Consider the following 14112-nt stretch of genomic DNA (forward strand, 5'->3'; position numbering starts at 1 on the left):
GTGGACCATGGCACTTCTGACATCCCATAAATACCACTTTACTTAGAATAATGTATCTTTAAGCTGTGAATGCCTAACCTGTGGAATTATTAAGAATATAAGCATGAATGAATGCACAAACCTATTATATGAATCATGCTTTGCAAAAAGTTCATTAATATTTAGTAGCACCAGCACAAAATTTACTTGCTCAGTCTAGACCATTGTGATTGAAGATGAAAACCTGAATGATAGTTTATTTGCTTGTTAAAAAATTATTTACCCTGTGTAAATTTTGCAAGGTTAGGTCATACAGCTATCCTCACTATTCCCAGTCCTCTCCTCCACCCACCAAATCTTTTTTTATTCACAAGTATGAGGTATGACCCCATGCCTGTGAATTTTAGGCCTTGTCTACACAATAAAGGTGCACTAATTTAACTAAAGGCTAGTCTACACTGGTAACGTTTTATTGCTCAGACTAAAAAATTCTCATAACCATTTTATTGAGAAGCTTTGGCACAAGCGCTTAAAATTTGGCAGAGGGATGGCCGTAGTGTCAGGGATGTGTCTTTTGCTGGTCCTACCACATATGATAACGTTATAAACCTTTGAATACCAGGGCCACCCAGAGGATTCAGGGGGCCTGGGGCAAAGCGGGAGAGCTGCGGCGCTTGTACTCACCCAGCGGCGGTCCGGGTCTTCGGCGGCATTTCAGGGCCTGGGGCAAATTACCCCACTTTCCCCCCCTTCCCCCGGACGGCCCTGCTGAATACCTTCTATCTGTATAGGGTGACCAGACAGCAAGTGTAAATAATCGGGACAGAGGGTGGGGGATAATAGGCACTTATATAAGAAAAAGCCCCCAAAATCTGTACTGTCCCTATAAAATTGGGACATCTAGTCACCCTATGTCTGTACCAAGCATGCTGAATATAAGAGATCTATGCGCTGAGCAGGATTTTTCCCACAATAGCTCTTCCTAGTTGCTGTGGGCCACTGGGGTGTTGGGCATCAGAACTGAGAGCAGGGAGACTGCCTCTTTTGTGCTCTCAATGCTCCCCCTGCTGTCACACAGGTTGCGAGGATAAGGAGGAAGCAACCTGCCTTAAATGCAAAGTAGTAAGAAATGGTGTGGGAAGAGAATGTCACAAGGTGGGGGAAGAAGCTCATAGTTGGAAGTGGGTTTGATAGGAGCAGACCGAGGGACGTACTGGCTCCACTTCCCGCAGCTCCCATTGGCCTGGAGCAGCGAACCGCAGCCACTGGGAGCCGCGATCGGCCAGATCTGTGGACACAGCAGGAAAACAAACCAGCCCGGCCCGCCAGGGGCTTTCCCTACACAAGTGGCGTCTCAAGTTTGGGAAACACTGACATAGAGGATGACAATATTACTGCTATGAGATACTCTGTTAGCTCAAGTGGTAGAGAACTCTGCTATGGATCTAAGGGTCTGAACCTGCAGATGGCCCAAGCTGAGGGGCAGTACTGTTCCAGATTATGACATTTCTGTTTGTTTTTTTAAATTGAGTAATTACGATTTTAAAAACATACATTAAAAGAACATTAAGGTTGCAAATTTAAGCACTAAAAGTTAGGAAATACCACATTAAGTTTACTTGTGCAATCTTAATTCAGTCCCTTTGTGCACATGTGGTTACATGTTCACATACAATTTTTTCCACAAGATCCTCTGCCTTACTCAGTGCACAGGATGAGACTGTGTTTTGGCATTGAAGCTTGTAGGTTTGTAGTTACTCCTGGGAGAATTCTGCACCACTGTGCAATGCAGAATTTCATTTTTCTCTGCAGAATTGGTGCTGCAGAGCTGCTGTTCGCCACTAGGGGCTGCTAGACCCAGCAAAGCCCTGGTCTCTAGCTTCCAAATACAGGACACTGCTGAGGAGAGGGGAGTGTGTGGGTGGGTGGGTGGAGCTGGAGGGTTTCCAGCAGCTGCAGTTCCTGGAACACCCTGAAGAAAGAAGGCAGCATTCAGGAAACTCTGTACAAACCTAGGACCCAGCATCAGGCTGTTTCTCTCTCTGGATCCCTGGGCTCTGGGAGTGTAGGGGGATATGGGTGTCTGGGATAAGAGTCCCTGCGGCTGGGCTCAGGGGGTGTAGGAGGATGCAGGTGTCTGGGGTGGTGGTGGGGGGGAGGCGACGCCCTGCATCTATGTTCTGGGGATCAGGGATGTGGGTGTTTTGAGACCAGAGGGGGACAGTTTTCCCCCAAGATGTTCCCAGTTAGCACGTGTGACACAGCCAGACTGAGGCATCCAACTGAAACATAACAGAGAAACAGGAACTGGGTTGTCATAGGGGTTTCTTTAACTTGCTACTGCTGGGGGAATCTTTTGTTGTCTGTATTGTTACAGACATAGTTGCTGACGGATATTTTGAAATAAATTACCAAAATAATTGAAACTGGTGTGATTATATAGTGTTATTTTGACAAATAAAACATGCAGAATTTTGTAGAATTTTAAAATACTGTATGCAGAATTTTTAATTTTTTGGCACAGAATTTCCCCAGGAGTATGTAGAGAAGGATCTTGTTGTCTATAGGACCCCAGAGTTCCTATGTGATGCTAGTCAAGTCGCTTAACCAGACTTTTCACACTTGAATGCTAATTGTGTGTTCCTCATTTTCTGAGTGGCCAATGTGAGACACTTGGGGCCAGATTTGCATAAATGCTGACTGTTCACAGCTGGAAATGAGGTGGATTAGACCTGTGCATTGAACATATAAAGTTCTATTAAAATGCTAAGTACTCTGAAAAACCAGGCCTTTGGTGTCTTAAGTTGGGCTTGCAAAAGTAGTGGACACTTTTGACAGTTTTGGCCTCAATCTCTGTGCTTCAGTTCCCCAGCTGTAAAATGGGGATTGTAATATCACATAATCTCATATTAATGCTGTGGAGCTAAATTCATTAATGTTCGTGAAGTACTGAGACACTATGGTGAGAGCAACATTATGGCCCAAAGCACTTCCATATTCACATTCTTAATCTTTGTACAAAATATGCCTTGTTAGGTATCATTTGAAAACTAATAATTCACTGGTCAACAATATCATGGTGAAATGTATGTAGCAACATGATATGTAAAGATATGTAATCCCCCAGTATGATGATACTAGCACATGTTCAAAACAGACAACCCTGCCTCAGCAAGAGTTGTTAAACAGGTCTATCCTAAATAGGGTGACCAGATAGCAACTGTGAAAAAACGGGACGGGGGTGGGGGGGTAATAGGCGCCTATATAAGAAAAAGTCCCCAAAAATGGGACTGTCCCTTTAAAAACGGGACATCTGATCACCCTAATCCTAAACAAATGAATGTGTGTTTACCTCAGTTTACAGATACAGTAAATAGAACCATCAAAACAGCAAGAAGAGGAGATGGCAGAAACCAGAATAATTTGCATTTCAGCAAACACAAGTGGGGGAAGATGGAGCATGGAACTTTCCATGTCGCCTTCCTCACAACTTGAATTAACTTTACTTTGAGGGGGTACCCTCAAGAATTCATTTCAAAGATTAAATCTACTATAAAAGGAAAGGGGCAGTGAATCCCAAATTATCTCTTTCATTAAGAAGACAAAATAACCAGCACCTTAGGGACTCTGGAAGAGATCCTGACTGAAATGAGAGGTCAGCCACATCTTGTTGGCAGATTGTGGGGTGAGAACCATCATCTTGAACAAAGCCTTTAACCAAACCTTGATAGATTAAGTTTTAGACTTTTAGATGTGTGCTTTTATTTTTACTTGCTTGTAACCATTTTTAACTTTGTCTTTTATATGTGAACTCACTTAAAATACTATCTTCTTCTTCGAGTGCTTGCTCATATAGATTCCAACTAGGTATGCGCGCACCGCGTGCACAGCTGTCGGAAAGTTTTACCCTAGCAACACCCGGCGGGTCGGCTGTGGAGCCCCCTCGAGTGGCACCTTCATGGCGCTTGATATATACCCCAGTCAACCCAGCGCCTCTGTGATGGTCGTTGGAATTGTGGAGTCTTGCTTCGCTTGCACTCCACTCTCCCTAGCATTATACTTCATAGTTAATAGTTGTTAGTTATAGTTGGTTTTTACTTAGTGTTAGTTGAGTTGGGGGGCTTTTCCCCTCCTCCCCGTTTCTTCCTCTCAGGCTCATGCCCAAAGCTCCGGGATTCAAGCCCTGCGATTCCTGCTCTAAACCCATGCCAACGGGCGACCCCCCCCATGACTCTTGCCTGAAGTGTCTGGGGGAGGCTCATCAAGCAGAGAAGTGCAGGATCTGTAAAGGGTTTCATCCCCGGACTAAAAAGGAGTGGGATTTTCATTTGAAGCAGCTCTTCATGGAGGCGGCTCTTAGCCCTCAGCCTCCTGTGGCGCGCCAAGGCCAAGACCCAGCACCAGGCGCATCAGTGTGCAGCACTCCAGCGGCGGCAGCGGCAGCTGCACTGTGGTTGGACTCAGACCAAGACCCACAGCACCGGCGCTCCCCGGCACCGCTTCCATTCTCCTGGCCAGAAGCAGCACCGGAAGCCGGAAAAGGGCGGCCTGCCTCTACAGAAGCCAGCTTCCCTGGAGACGCATCCCGGAGAGGAGCATCTAGGGGCACAGGCTGCGGGCCCGGCACCATTGACTCCAGTCCCGAGAGGAGAGCCGTTGACTTCAGTACCGCCCGACTCACAGCGTGCTAGCAGTCCAGCTGCCATCTACGCTGGACACTTTTGTGGCTGCAAGGGACCTTATTGCCATGATGGCAACGGCATCCCCTCAGTGGCATGCCAAGGCCCCAGTGCCTCTGCGCACGGCACCATCTCGGGGCAGGCTGGCCATGATTCACCCGTCGGCATCGTCTGTTGAACTACGGCACCAATTCTGTTTTTGGCACCATTCCTGCTGCCGCTCGTAGTTCTGGCACCGGTTGTACTCGCAGCGCTGCTCCGGCTCCTGTCGCTGATCCTGTTCGCAGTGCTGTTATGCCTGCCGGTCATCGTCGAGGAGCAAATCCTGGGCTCAACACTGTTCCTGATGCCGGTCAACATCTCAGCACCGGTCCAGGTCCAAGCACCGTTCCCCAGCTTCATGGCACCATTCCCCGTCACCTCGTCAACGTGCACCAGCACAGATCCACTTGGCACGACCTTCTCCCACCTGGTCGACCCTCTCCCACCCATGGCCTCCTCTTCCTCATCACCTAACGAGGTGGTGGCAGGTACTGCGGTCTCCGGTCCCCCTCCAATAGACCTCCGTGCCCACAGGACCGCCTGCGCAGGGTGGCACGAAACATGAACCTGCAGGTGATGGTGGAGTTGGAGGACCCTGTGGTGGACATCCTGACTCTGGAAGTCCCGTCAAGGGTGGCCCTGCCCCTTATCCCGACCATCCAAAATAACACCACGACAATCCGGCAGACCCCTGTGTCCATCCCGATGGCCAAATGGGTGGAGTGGAAGTACTTTGACCCGTCAAAGGGGTATGATTATCTGTTCACCCACCCGCAACCCTGTTCGCTTGTGATTGCCTCTGTGAACAAAAAGGAATGGCATGGCCAGCAGGTTCCAGCACCCAAATCAAAGGACGCCAAGCACCTTGATTTGTTTGGACACAAAGTATATTCTACGGGGGCCTTCAAGTCAGGATCGCTAATCAGCAGGCAATCCTGAATCGTTACAATTTTAACTCCTGGAACTCCATGCTGAAGTTTAAGGAGTCCAGGGAGGAGTTTGGGGCTTTGGTTAATAAGGGCAAAACAGTGGCATGGACCTCTTTGCAGGCCTCAGCCGCATGTACTTTGTCCTCGGGGATCGTGATGAGGCATACCTCCTGGCTGCAAGTCTCCGGCCTGCCCCTGGAGCTTTTGCAGACACTGCAGGACCTCTCCTTTGATGGAGAGGGCCTGTTCTCGGAAAAGACAGACTCAAAGCTACATAGTCTTAAGGACTCAAGGGTGACAATGAAGTCCCTGAGCATGCACACACCGGCTACCCTGCGGAAACCCTGCAAGCCACAGCAGCGATCGTATCCTCCTTGGCTGAGCAGGATTTCTATAGGTGGCGGGGGGCATAATGGCTTGGATAAACTATTCCCAGCTGAGTTGGAGCTATCTCTTACTTTTTCTTTAACTTGAGAAAATCTTGCTGGTATCATAGAAAAGATGATTATGAATGTTGCTGTCTGTCTCTTTGTGTCCCCAACCATTGAAAAGAGACTTGTTTGGAAAAGAGAATCATATTAAAAATCAAGGTGTCAATTCCAGTCAAAGCCCTTTCCATGGAAAGGCATGTATTGGATATGGCTGTGTGGTGGTTTTTTCCCCCAGTTGTATACTTTATTTTGGATGTGTCTTTGCTTATTTCATGAAGGCCTCCTGCCCCACAGTTTGATTCTTTAGTTCCTTCTTAGCACTTCTTTAGAATGCAGCAACATGGTACATTTGCTTGCAGATTTTGAGACACTGATCAAATTATTCCATCTGGAATACTTTACATAGGCAGATGTCTCTGTTGATTTTTAAAATGCTGAATGATGTAGGCCCTGGCAGTATTTTAGAACTCCCTTTTGTGCCTCTTTGTGTTTAGTTGCTCTCTCTCTCTCTCTCTCTCTCTGATTGTCTAGGTACTTAGCCTCCATCTAAATAATATCTGAGCATCTTTCAGTATTTAGAAATGTAAATAACAATAATAGTTCCTCTTTTACTGCTTTCCAGAATTTCATCTTCTGGGATACTTCATCAGTTCCTGTCTTGTAACAGTGTCAACATTACAATTTGACTTATTTTCATTTTATCTGGAATACATTTCATACCCTTGCTTTCTCCAACAACCCTCCTATCACTGCGCTAAATACACTTATCTGCCTCAAATGGTGCTTCACTCTGAGTAATCTCAGTGAAAGCTGTGGTACCAGAGTCTGCCCCACAGTGTTTTTCTGTGAAAATCTCTTTTTGCTTTAGTGTTTTTTAAAAACTAAAATTATATATGCCACTTCCTTGGAGGAACCTCATAAGCAATGTACCCTCTAATATTTTACATCCATGTGCGGAATGAATTTTGTTATGTGCACCAATATGGAGGTGATGTGTGGCAGGGGTGGGGCCGAGGGATTCAGAGTGTGGGAGGGGGCTCAGGGCTGCGGTGCAGGGGCTGAGGCCTCTGCCTGGGGGGTGGAGGCTCTGGAGTGGGGCGGATGAGTTTGGGGTATGGGAAGAGGCTCAGGGCTGGGCAGGGGTTGGAGTGCAGGGGGTAAGGGCTCTTGCAGGGGTGCAGCCGGGGATGAAGGGTTTACGGTGCAGGCTGCCCTGGGGCTGTGGCAGGGAGAAAGGACTTACTCCAGCCCTCTCTCACCGCAGCAGCTCAGGGCCGGGGGAAAGCATTCCCGCCTGTGTGGCCCTTGATAGCCGTGCACTTTGAGGGAACTTAGCTCATAAGGTACTTTGATGGAGTTTTGGGGTACTTTTAATAATAATTAAACAACATTTAATGTTAATATCTTTAAATCTCAGAGAAAAAGCTTTTTAATGACAGTAGAGATATATGTGGGTTCTGCAGAAATGGTTTTCCACAGCCACCCAATCAGATATGAGACACAGGATAGCCGATCATCATATATTTTAGGTGGAGGAGGGGCTGAGTGTAGCTCCCTCACTGTTGGACCTATCTCTCCCACACGCATAACATTGGTTGGTGATGTGTTCTGTAAAAATGGCTGAACAGGAATGTACCTCCCATAAATATATGAAGTAGGCTAATGAAATATCTTCATTCACCCTCATGTATGTTGTTATACTTAAAATGTAGTGTGACAGCAGTACTGACAGCATATGGGGCTTGGCAAGATGAAGACACCCTTTGCCGTCCACAGTCAGGGAACTATGATGTGATTGGAATAGCAGAGACTTGGTGGGATAACTCCCATGACTAGAGTACTGTCATGGATGGATATAAACTGTTCAGGAAGGACAGTCGGGGCAGAAAAGGTGGGGGAGTTGCATTGTATGTAAGAGAGAAATATGACTGCTTAGAGCTCCCGTATGAAACTGCAGAAAAACCTGAGAGTCTCGGGATTAAGTTTAGAAGTGTGAGCAACAAGGGTGATGTCGTGGTGGGAGTCTGCTATAGACCACCAGACCAGGGGGATGAGGTGGACGAGGCTTTCTTCCGGCAACTAGCGGAAGTTACTAGATCACAGGCCCTGGTTCTCATGGGAGACTTTAGTCACCCTGATATCTGCTGGGAAAGCAATACAGCGGTGCACAGACAATCCAGGAAGTTTTTGGAAAGTGTAGGGGACAATTTCCTGGTGCAAGTTTTGGAGGAACAAACTAGGGGCAGAGCTCTTCTAGACCTGCTGCTCACAAACCGGGAAGAATTAGTAGGGGAAGCAAAAGTGGATGGGAACCTGGGAAGCAGTGACCATGAGATGGTCGAGTTCAGGATCCTGACACAGGGAAGAAAGGAGAGCAGCAGAATACGGACCCTGGACTTGAGAAAAGCAGACTTTGACTCCCTCAGGGAACTGATGGGCAGGATCCCCTGGGAGAATAACATGAGGGGGAAAGGAGAGCTGGCTGTATTTTGAAGAATCCTTATTGAAGTTGCAGGAAAAAACCATCCTGATGTGTAGAAAGAATAGTAAATATGGCAGGTGACCAGCTTGGCTTAACATTGAAATCCTTGCTGACCTTAAACGCAAAAAAGAAGCTTACAAGAAGTGAAAGATTGGACAAATGACTAGGGAGGAGAATAAAAATATTGCTCAGGCATGCAGGACTGAAATCAGGAAGGCCAAATCACACTTGGAGTTGCAATTAGCAACAGATGTTAAGAGTAACAAGAAGGGTTTCTTCAGGTATGTTAGTAACAAGAAGAAAGTCAAGGAAAGTGTGGGCCCCTTACTGAATGAGGGAGGTACCTAGTGACAGAAGATGTGTAAAAAGCTAATGTACTCAATGCTTTTTTTCCTCTGTCTTCACAAACAAGGTCAGGTCCCAGACTGCTGCGCTGGGCAGCACAGCATGGGGAGGCAGTGACCAGCCCTCTGTGGAGAAAGAAATGGTCGGGACTATTTAGAAAAACTGGATGAGCACAAGTCCATGGGGCTGGATGCACTGCATCCGAGGGTGCTAAAGGAGTTGGCAGATGTGATTGCAGAGCCATTGGCCGTTATCTTTGAAAAATCATGGCAATCGGGGGGAGGTCCTGGATGACTGGAAAAAGGCTAATATAGTGCCCATCTTTAAACAAGGGAAGAAGGAGGATCCGGGGAACTATAGGCTAATCAGCCTCACCTCAGTCCCTGGAAAAATCATGGAGCAGGTCCTCAAGGAATCAATTGTGAAGCTCTTAGAGGAGAGGAAAGTGATCAGGAAAAGTCAGCATGGATTCACCAAGGGCAAATCATGCCTGTCTAACCTAATTGCCGTCTATGAGGAGATAACTGGGTCTGGGGATGAGGGGAAAGCAGTGGATGTGTTATTCCTTGACTTTAGCAAAGCTTTTGATACAGTCTCCCACAGTATTCTTGCTGGCAAGTTAAAGAAGTATGGGCTGGATGAATGGACTATAAGGTGGATAGAAAGCTGGCTAGATTGTCGGGCTAAATGGGTAGTGATCAATGGCTCCATGTCCAGCAGCTGGTTTCAAGTGGAGTGCCCCAAGGGTTGGTCCTGGGGCTGGTTTTGTTCAATATCTTCATTAACGATCTGGAGGATGGCGTGGACTGCACTCTCAGCAAGTTTGCAGATGACACTAAACTGGGAGAAGTGGTAGATACGCTGGAAGGTAGGGATAGGCTACAGAGGGACCTAGACAAATTAGAGGATTGGGCCAAAAGAAACCTGATGAGGTTCAACAAGGACAAGTGCAGAGTCCTGCACTTAGGACGGAAGAATCCCATTCACTGTTACAGACCTAGGGTCCAAATGGCTAGGAAGCAGTTCCGCAGAAAAGGACCTGGGGTTATAGTGGACGAGAAACTGGAGTCAACAGTGTGTCCTTGTTGCCAAGTAGGCTAACGGCATTTTGGGCTGTATAAGTAGGGGCATTGCCAGCAGATCGAGGGATGTGATCATTCCCCTCTATTCGACATTGGTGAGGCCTCATCTGCAGTACTGTGTCCAGTTTTGGGCCCCACACTACAAGAAGGATGTGGAAAAATTGGAAAGAGTCCCCCTAAAAATGATTAGGGGGCTGGAGCACATGACTTATGAGGAGAGGCTGAGGGACCTGGGATTGTTTAGTCTGCAGAAGAGAAGAATGAGGGGGGATTTGATAGCTGCTTTCAACTACCTGAAGGGAGGTTCCAAAGAGGATGGAGCTAGACTGTTCTCAATGGTACCAGATGACAGAACAAGGAGTAATGGTCTCAAGTTGCAGTGGGGGAGGTTTAGGTTGGATATTAGGGAAAACTTTTTCACTAGGAGGGTGGTGAAGCACTGGAATGGGTTACCTAGGGAGGTGGTGGAATCTCCTTCCTTAGAGGTTTTTAAGGTCAGCCTTGACAAAGCCCTGGCTGGGATGATTTAGTTGGGAATTGGTCCTGCTTTGAGCAGGGGGTTGGACTAGATGACCTCCTGAGGTCCCTTCCAACCCTGATATTCTATGATTCTAAGGTTGCCAGAAAATTTAACCAATGGGGGAGGGGAGACAGGCTGAACCCAAAACAGTATATACAGTATTGTCAATAGGAGATGGATTAATTCAAGAACCTTTCCTCTACTACAGGAACCCTGATTTCTGTTCTGTGGGTGAGGTAAAAAAAAGAAGAGGATGATTTTTACAGTGCATGAATGCTAGGCAAGAATTAGGACCCAGGTGCATACATCCTGAAAGCACTTCGCTACAGTAACAGATTTTACTGAATACTTGTACCTTCTGATAGGCTACTCACATGAATAATGCATTTCCATTTGTAAGCTTTTATTGACTAAGAATTATCACATCATTTCAAACCATATGGCACAGGGTTGTCCCCATTTTGGGCTGCTAAATCCCGGAGACAGTTTTATATGTAGTTTGCTGTACAAAATAATCTCTAACTAGTGTGTTTAAAATTGATAAAAATGTGCATGCACACACATACGCACACTTATATTGTATAAGGCAGTTGTTGAAAAAAATATTTATTAAAACATGGAGCTCCCCAGTATCCTTTGGGAACATCACTTTGCATAGTGTTTTGGGAAGATTCCACTTTTGGCTCTAGTCTCTTGCTCACTGGGCAGACACTGGAAATATCATGCAGTAGTCGTCAGTAAGCACTGCAGATGATTTAAGTGTGAATAATGATGAGGGTGTGTGTGTGTGTACATGGTACTGATATTAATTTATTAGAAAACAGTGTTATGCAACAGGAAAAATACAGAAAAAAATTACTTCGGAGGGATGTAAGTCGATAATATTGTTTGATCTGGTTTTGGTTTTATAGCACACAGAAAAAAGGCATTAAGGGCTCAATCCTATTTGCTTGTGAGATTGGGACCTAAAGGTCTGCATAATTCCATTGTGCTTCATCTTTTGGTCATCAGTAAGTAAGACTTGAGTAACTGTTAGGGTAGTATGGGTAACGAATAAAGGTTCAGTTTTGATCAATAATGTCTTCTATGAATAATACAGTATTATAAGTAGAAATATATTATATATGAATAGTATTAAAAAGTGCACCTAAGGACTTTAACCCTATAATTTTCCTCTTTGAAAATTATTATATGAAAGGTCTGGCTTTTGAAAATACTATTGTTTATTTTTCTCTCTGTTTTTCCCAGACTTTTTAGTTTGACCAGAGAAGACAAAAACAAACAAATATTATTTTTCTAGGACATATGAAAACACTGGCTGAAATCCTAGCCCCACTGAAGGCAATAGGAATTTTGCCATTGACTTTCAGTGGGGCCACTGTTTCACCCAGAATGTCTTGTTTCTTCTTCTCTCTAAGGCAGCAGTTAGCTAACAGCCATTATTCCTAGAGATGTGCTTGATCTCATTAATGTTACTGATGCATGAACAAGGTGTTTTGGCATGGTAAGGTACTGAAGTTGTTAAATGAAAATAGCCATATTGATTTGCCACTTCATTCAAAATTAAAGGCAAAAAATCAGCCTAAAAGGACAAGAATTTGTACGAGAAGCAGGAGGGGAAAAAAAACCCCTAAAGTAAAAATAACTTGGTAAATGTACTTTATAATAATATATCAAAAGGAAGTACACACACAAAAATAAATCACAATATATGTCTGGGTTTTAAGATTCAGCTACTTCATCTATAGGTTGAGAAATTTGCCATAAGTTGTTGCTGGCATCCTGGATACGTTCTTAATAAATGATAAATAAATAAATAATAAATGTAAGAACTTGAGACTTTTACAAATATTTGATATGTAGCTGAGTTCTTAGCAAATAACTGAAACTGTTTTAATTTTTTGTTTCTAAAAAAATTAGTAAATATAAACAGCTACAACTTGCAAAGAAGTTGGAATCTGGTTTTCATAACTTTTTTTTTTTTTTTTTTTGTCAGAAAGGAGATGGGTCAAACCACATTAGAGACTGATATTTCACAGACTGAAGCTGTCCTTTCCTGTCACTTTTTTGTGGATGGGCAGTGTCTGATGAATGGAAGATATTAATCTGTCAAAGATATGCTTATCTGATGCAGAGAATAAATCATTCCCTGCTGTCATGTTATAACCTAAAGGCATTTGGCATGTAGGGACTGTCATTTCCTAGTATGATGCTCCCATTTCATATTGGATAGGTTACACATGAGGGAATGAATCATTTTTAGGTGATGTATTTATTTTCTACGAGAATTACATTAGGAAGTTGCTTGCTTCTTTTGCTCCCGTTATTATTTATTTCTGTAGGTCCTGTTGACTCTTTTGGAATCTAACACACATTAGTACTGTTCTTCATATTCTCTCCATTTTTGCAGTTTCCTTAAATTTTACATAATACGTGGTGTCATGTCATGCAGTGGAAACCTAAAGAAGTTGCTTGTAAAGATATGGAATTTCTCAGTTAGTGTTCTTTTTCACATCCTATTATGACCGGGGGTGTGGTGTTACTGCACACAGTTAATGAGCTGTCGTATTTTAACGGCTGCATTTCCTTGGTGGTTGAACGAATTCTTACAAATGTGAAGTGTAGTTGGCGTGCTGTAATTGTGAAGTATTTCTCAGTCATTTTATTTAATGGCTTGTCCACTCCCACGATTGAACAAATAAAAAAACTGCAGACACGCACAGATAATATACATCCATCTCGTGCATATAAAAAGATGGATACCACATGCAAAGTGCATCCCATACTTGTAAAAATGTGTACAAACAGCTCAAAATCAGTGGTGTTTTCACATTTGTTCTTCATACAATTTGTATTTTAAAACATTTTAATAAAAGAAGTGCTGTATATATTAACACCCCTTTTTGTTCTGTTTCTGTCTTGGTGCAGGTGGAGGAGGGCTGGTGGGAAGGAATTCTGCATGGAAAGACTGGCATGTTTCCTTCCAACTTCATAAAGGAACTTTCTGTTGATTCTGATGATGTGGAAATTGCACGGGAGGAACAACTAATAAAGCCAAGTAAGGAACAAAGTGTTATCAAGTCAATCTGTTTTTCCTCCTCTTGTTTATTGACTTGCTGGTATGCTGGGATCGTCTTATCTCTTGCTTGGAAGAGTTTCAGAATGCCTTGTTCTAAAGCTGGTGCCAGGAAAAGGTTGGTTGGCTGTTGATGCTATAAGGGTGTTAGCACCTTCCCCTTAATTATAGTACTTTGCATTAAAGACCAATCCAGCTACAACTGTGAAGGGCCCAGGAAATGATGCCATTTTATAACTTTAGGGCTTCTATTTCATAATGAAAATACACTACCATTTTGTCCTTACATGCAGTAGCTGAACAAAATTACCAAAACGCCTATACAATGGTTTTACTTATTTATTTTAGCAGGGGGCTAGGAGTGCCAGGCCTTATTCAATGAGTCCTCCTGGGTATTTAAGGATTCATAATTATTGGTGTGGGACATGCGGCACTTTCTCCCTCCAGGTGCTGAGCATGCTACTTCCACATCCATCATTCCCAATCCCTGCTAGCCAAAGGAGCAAAAGGCCAGAACTGGGACTCAGATTTGGTTCTCCCACTGCGC

The 14112-nt window shown here is 44.5% G+C and overlaps 1 protein-coding gene across 1 annotated transcript in view; it reads left to right on the forward strand.

Moving 5' to 3' along the window:
• The window catches only part of SH3KBP1 (SH3 domain containing kinase binding protein 1), a gene marked incomplete in the record, with an annotated part of 339832 nt that overhangs the window by 179547 nt on the left and 146173 nt on the right, over positions 1 to 14112 (forward strand). Inside the window, 1 exon segment of the mRNA XM_034755713.1 lies at positions 13418 to 13547. Within this exon segment, the coding sequence (XP_034611604.1) occupies positions 13418 to 13547 (130 nt within the window).

This window comes from Trachemys scripta, chromosome 1 (genome assembly GCF_013100865.1).
Source record: "Trachemys scripta elegans isolate TJP31775 chromosome 1, CAS_Tse_1.0, whole genome shotgun sequence".
Lineage (NCBI taxonomy): Eukaryota > Metazoa > Chordata > Testudines > Emydidae > Trachemys > Trachemys scripta.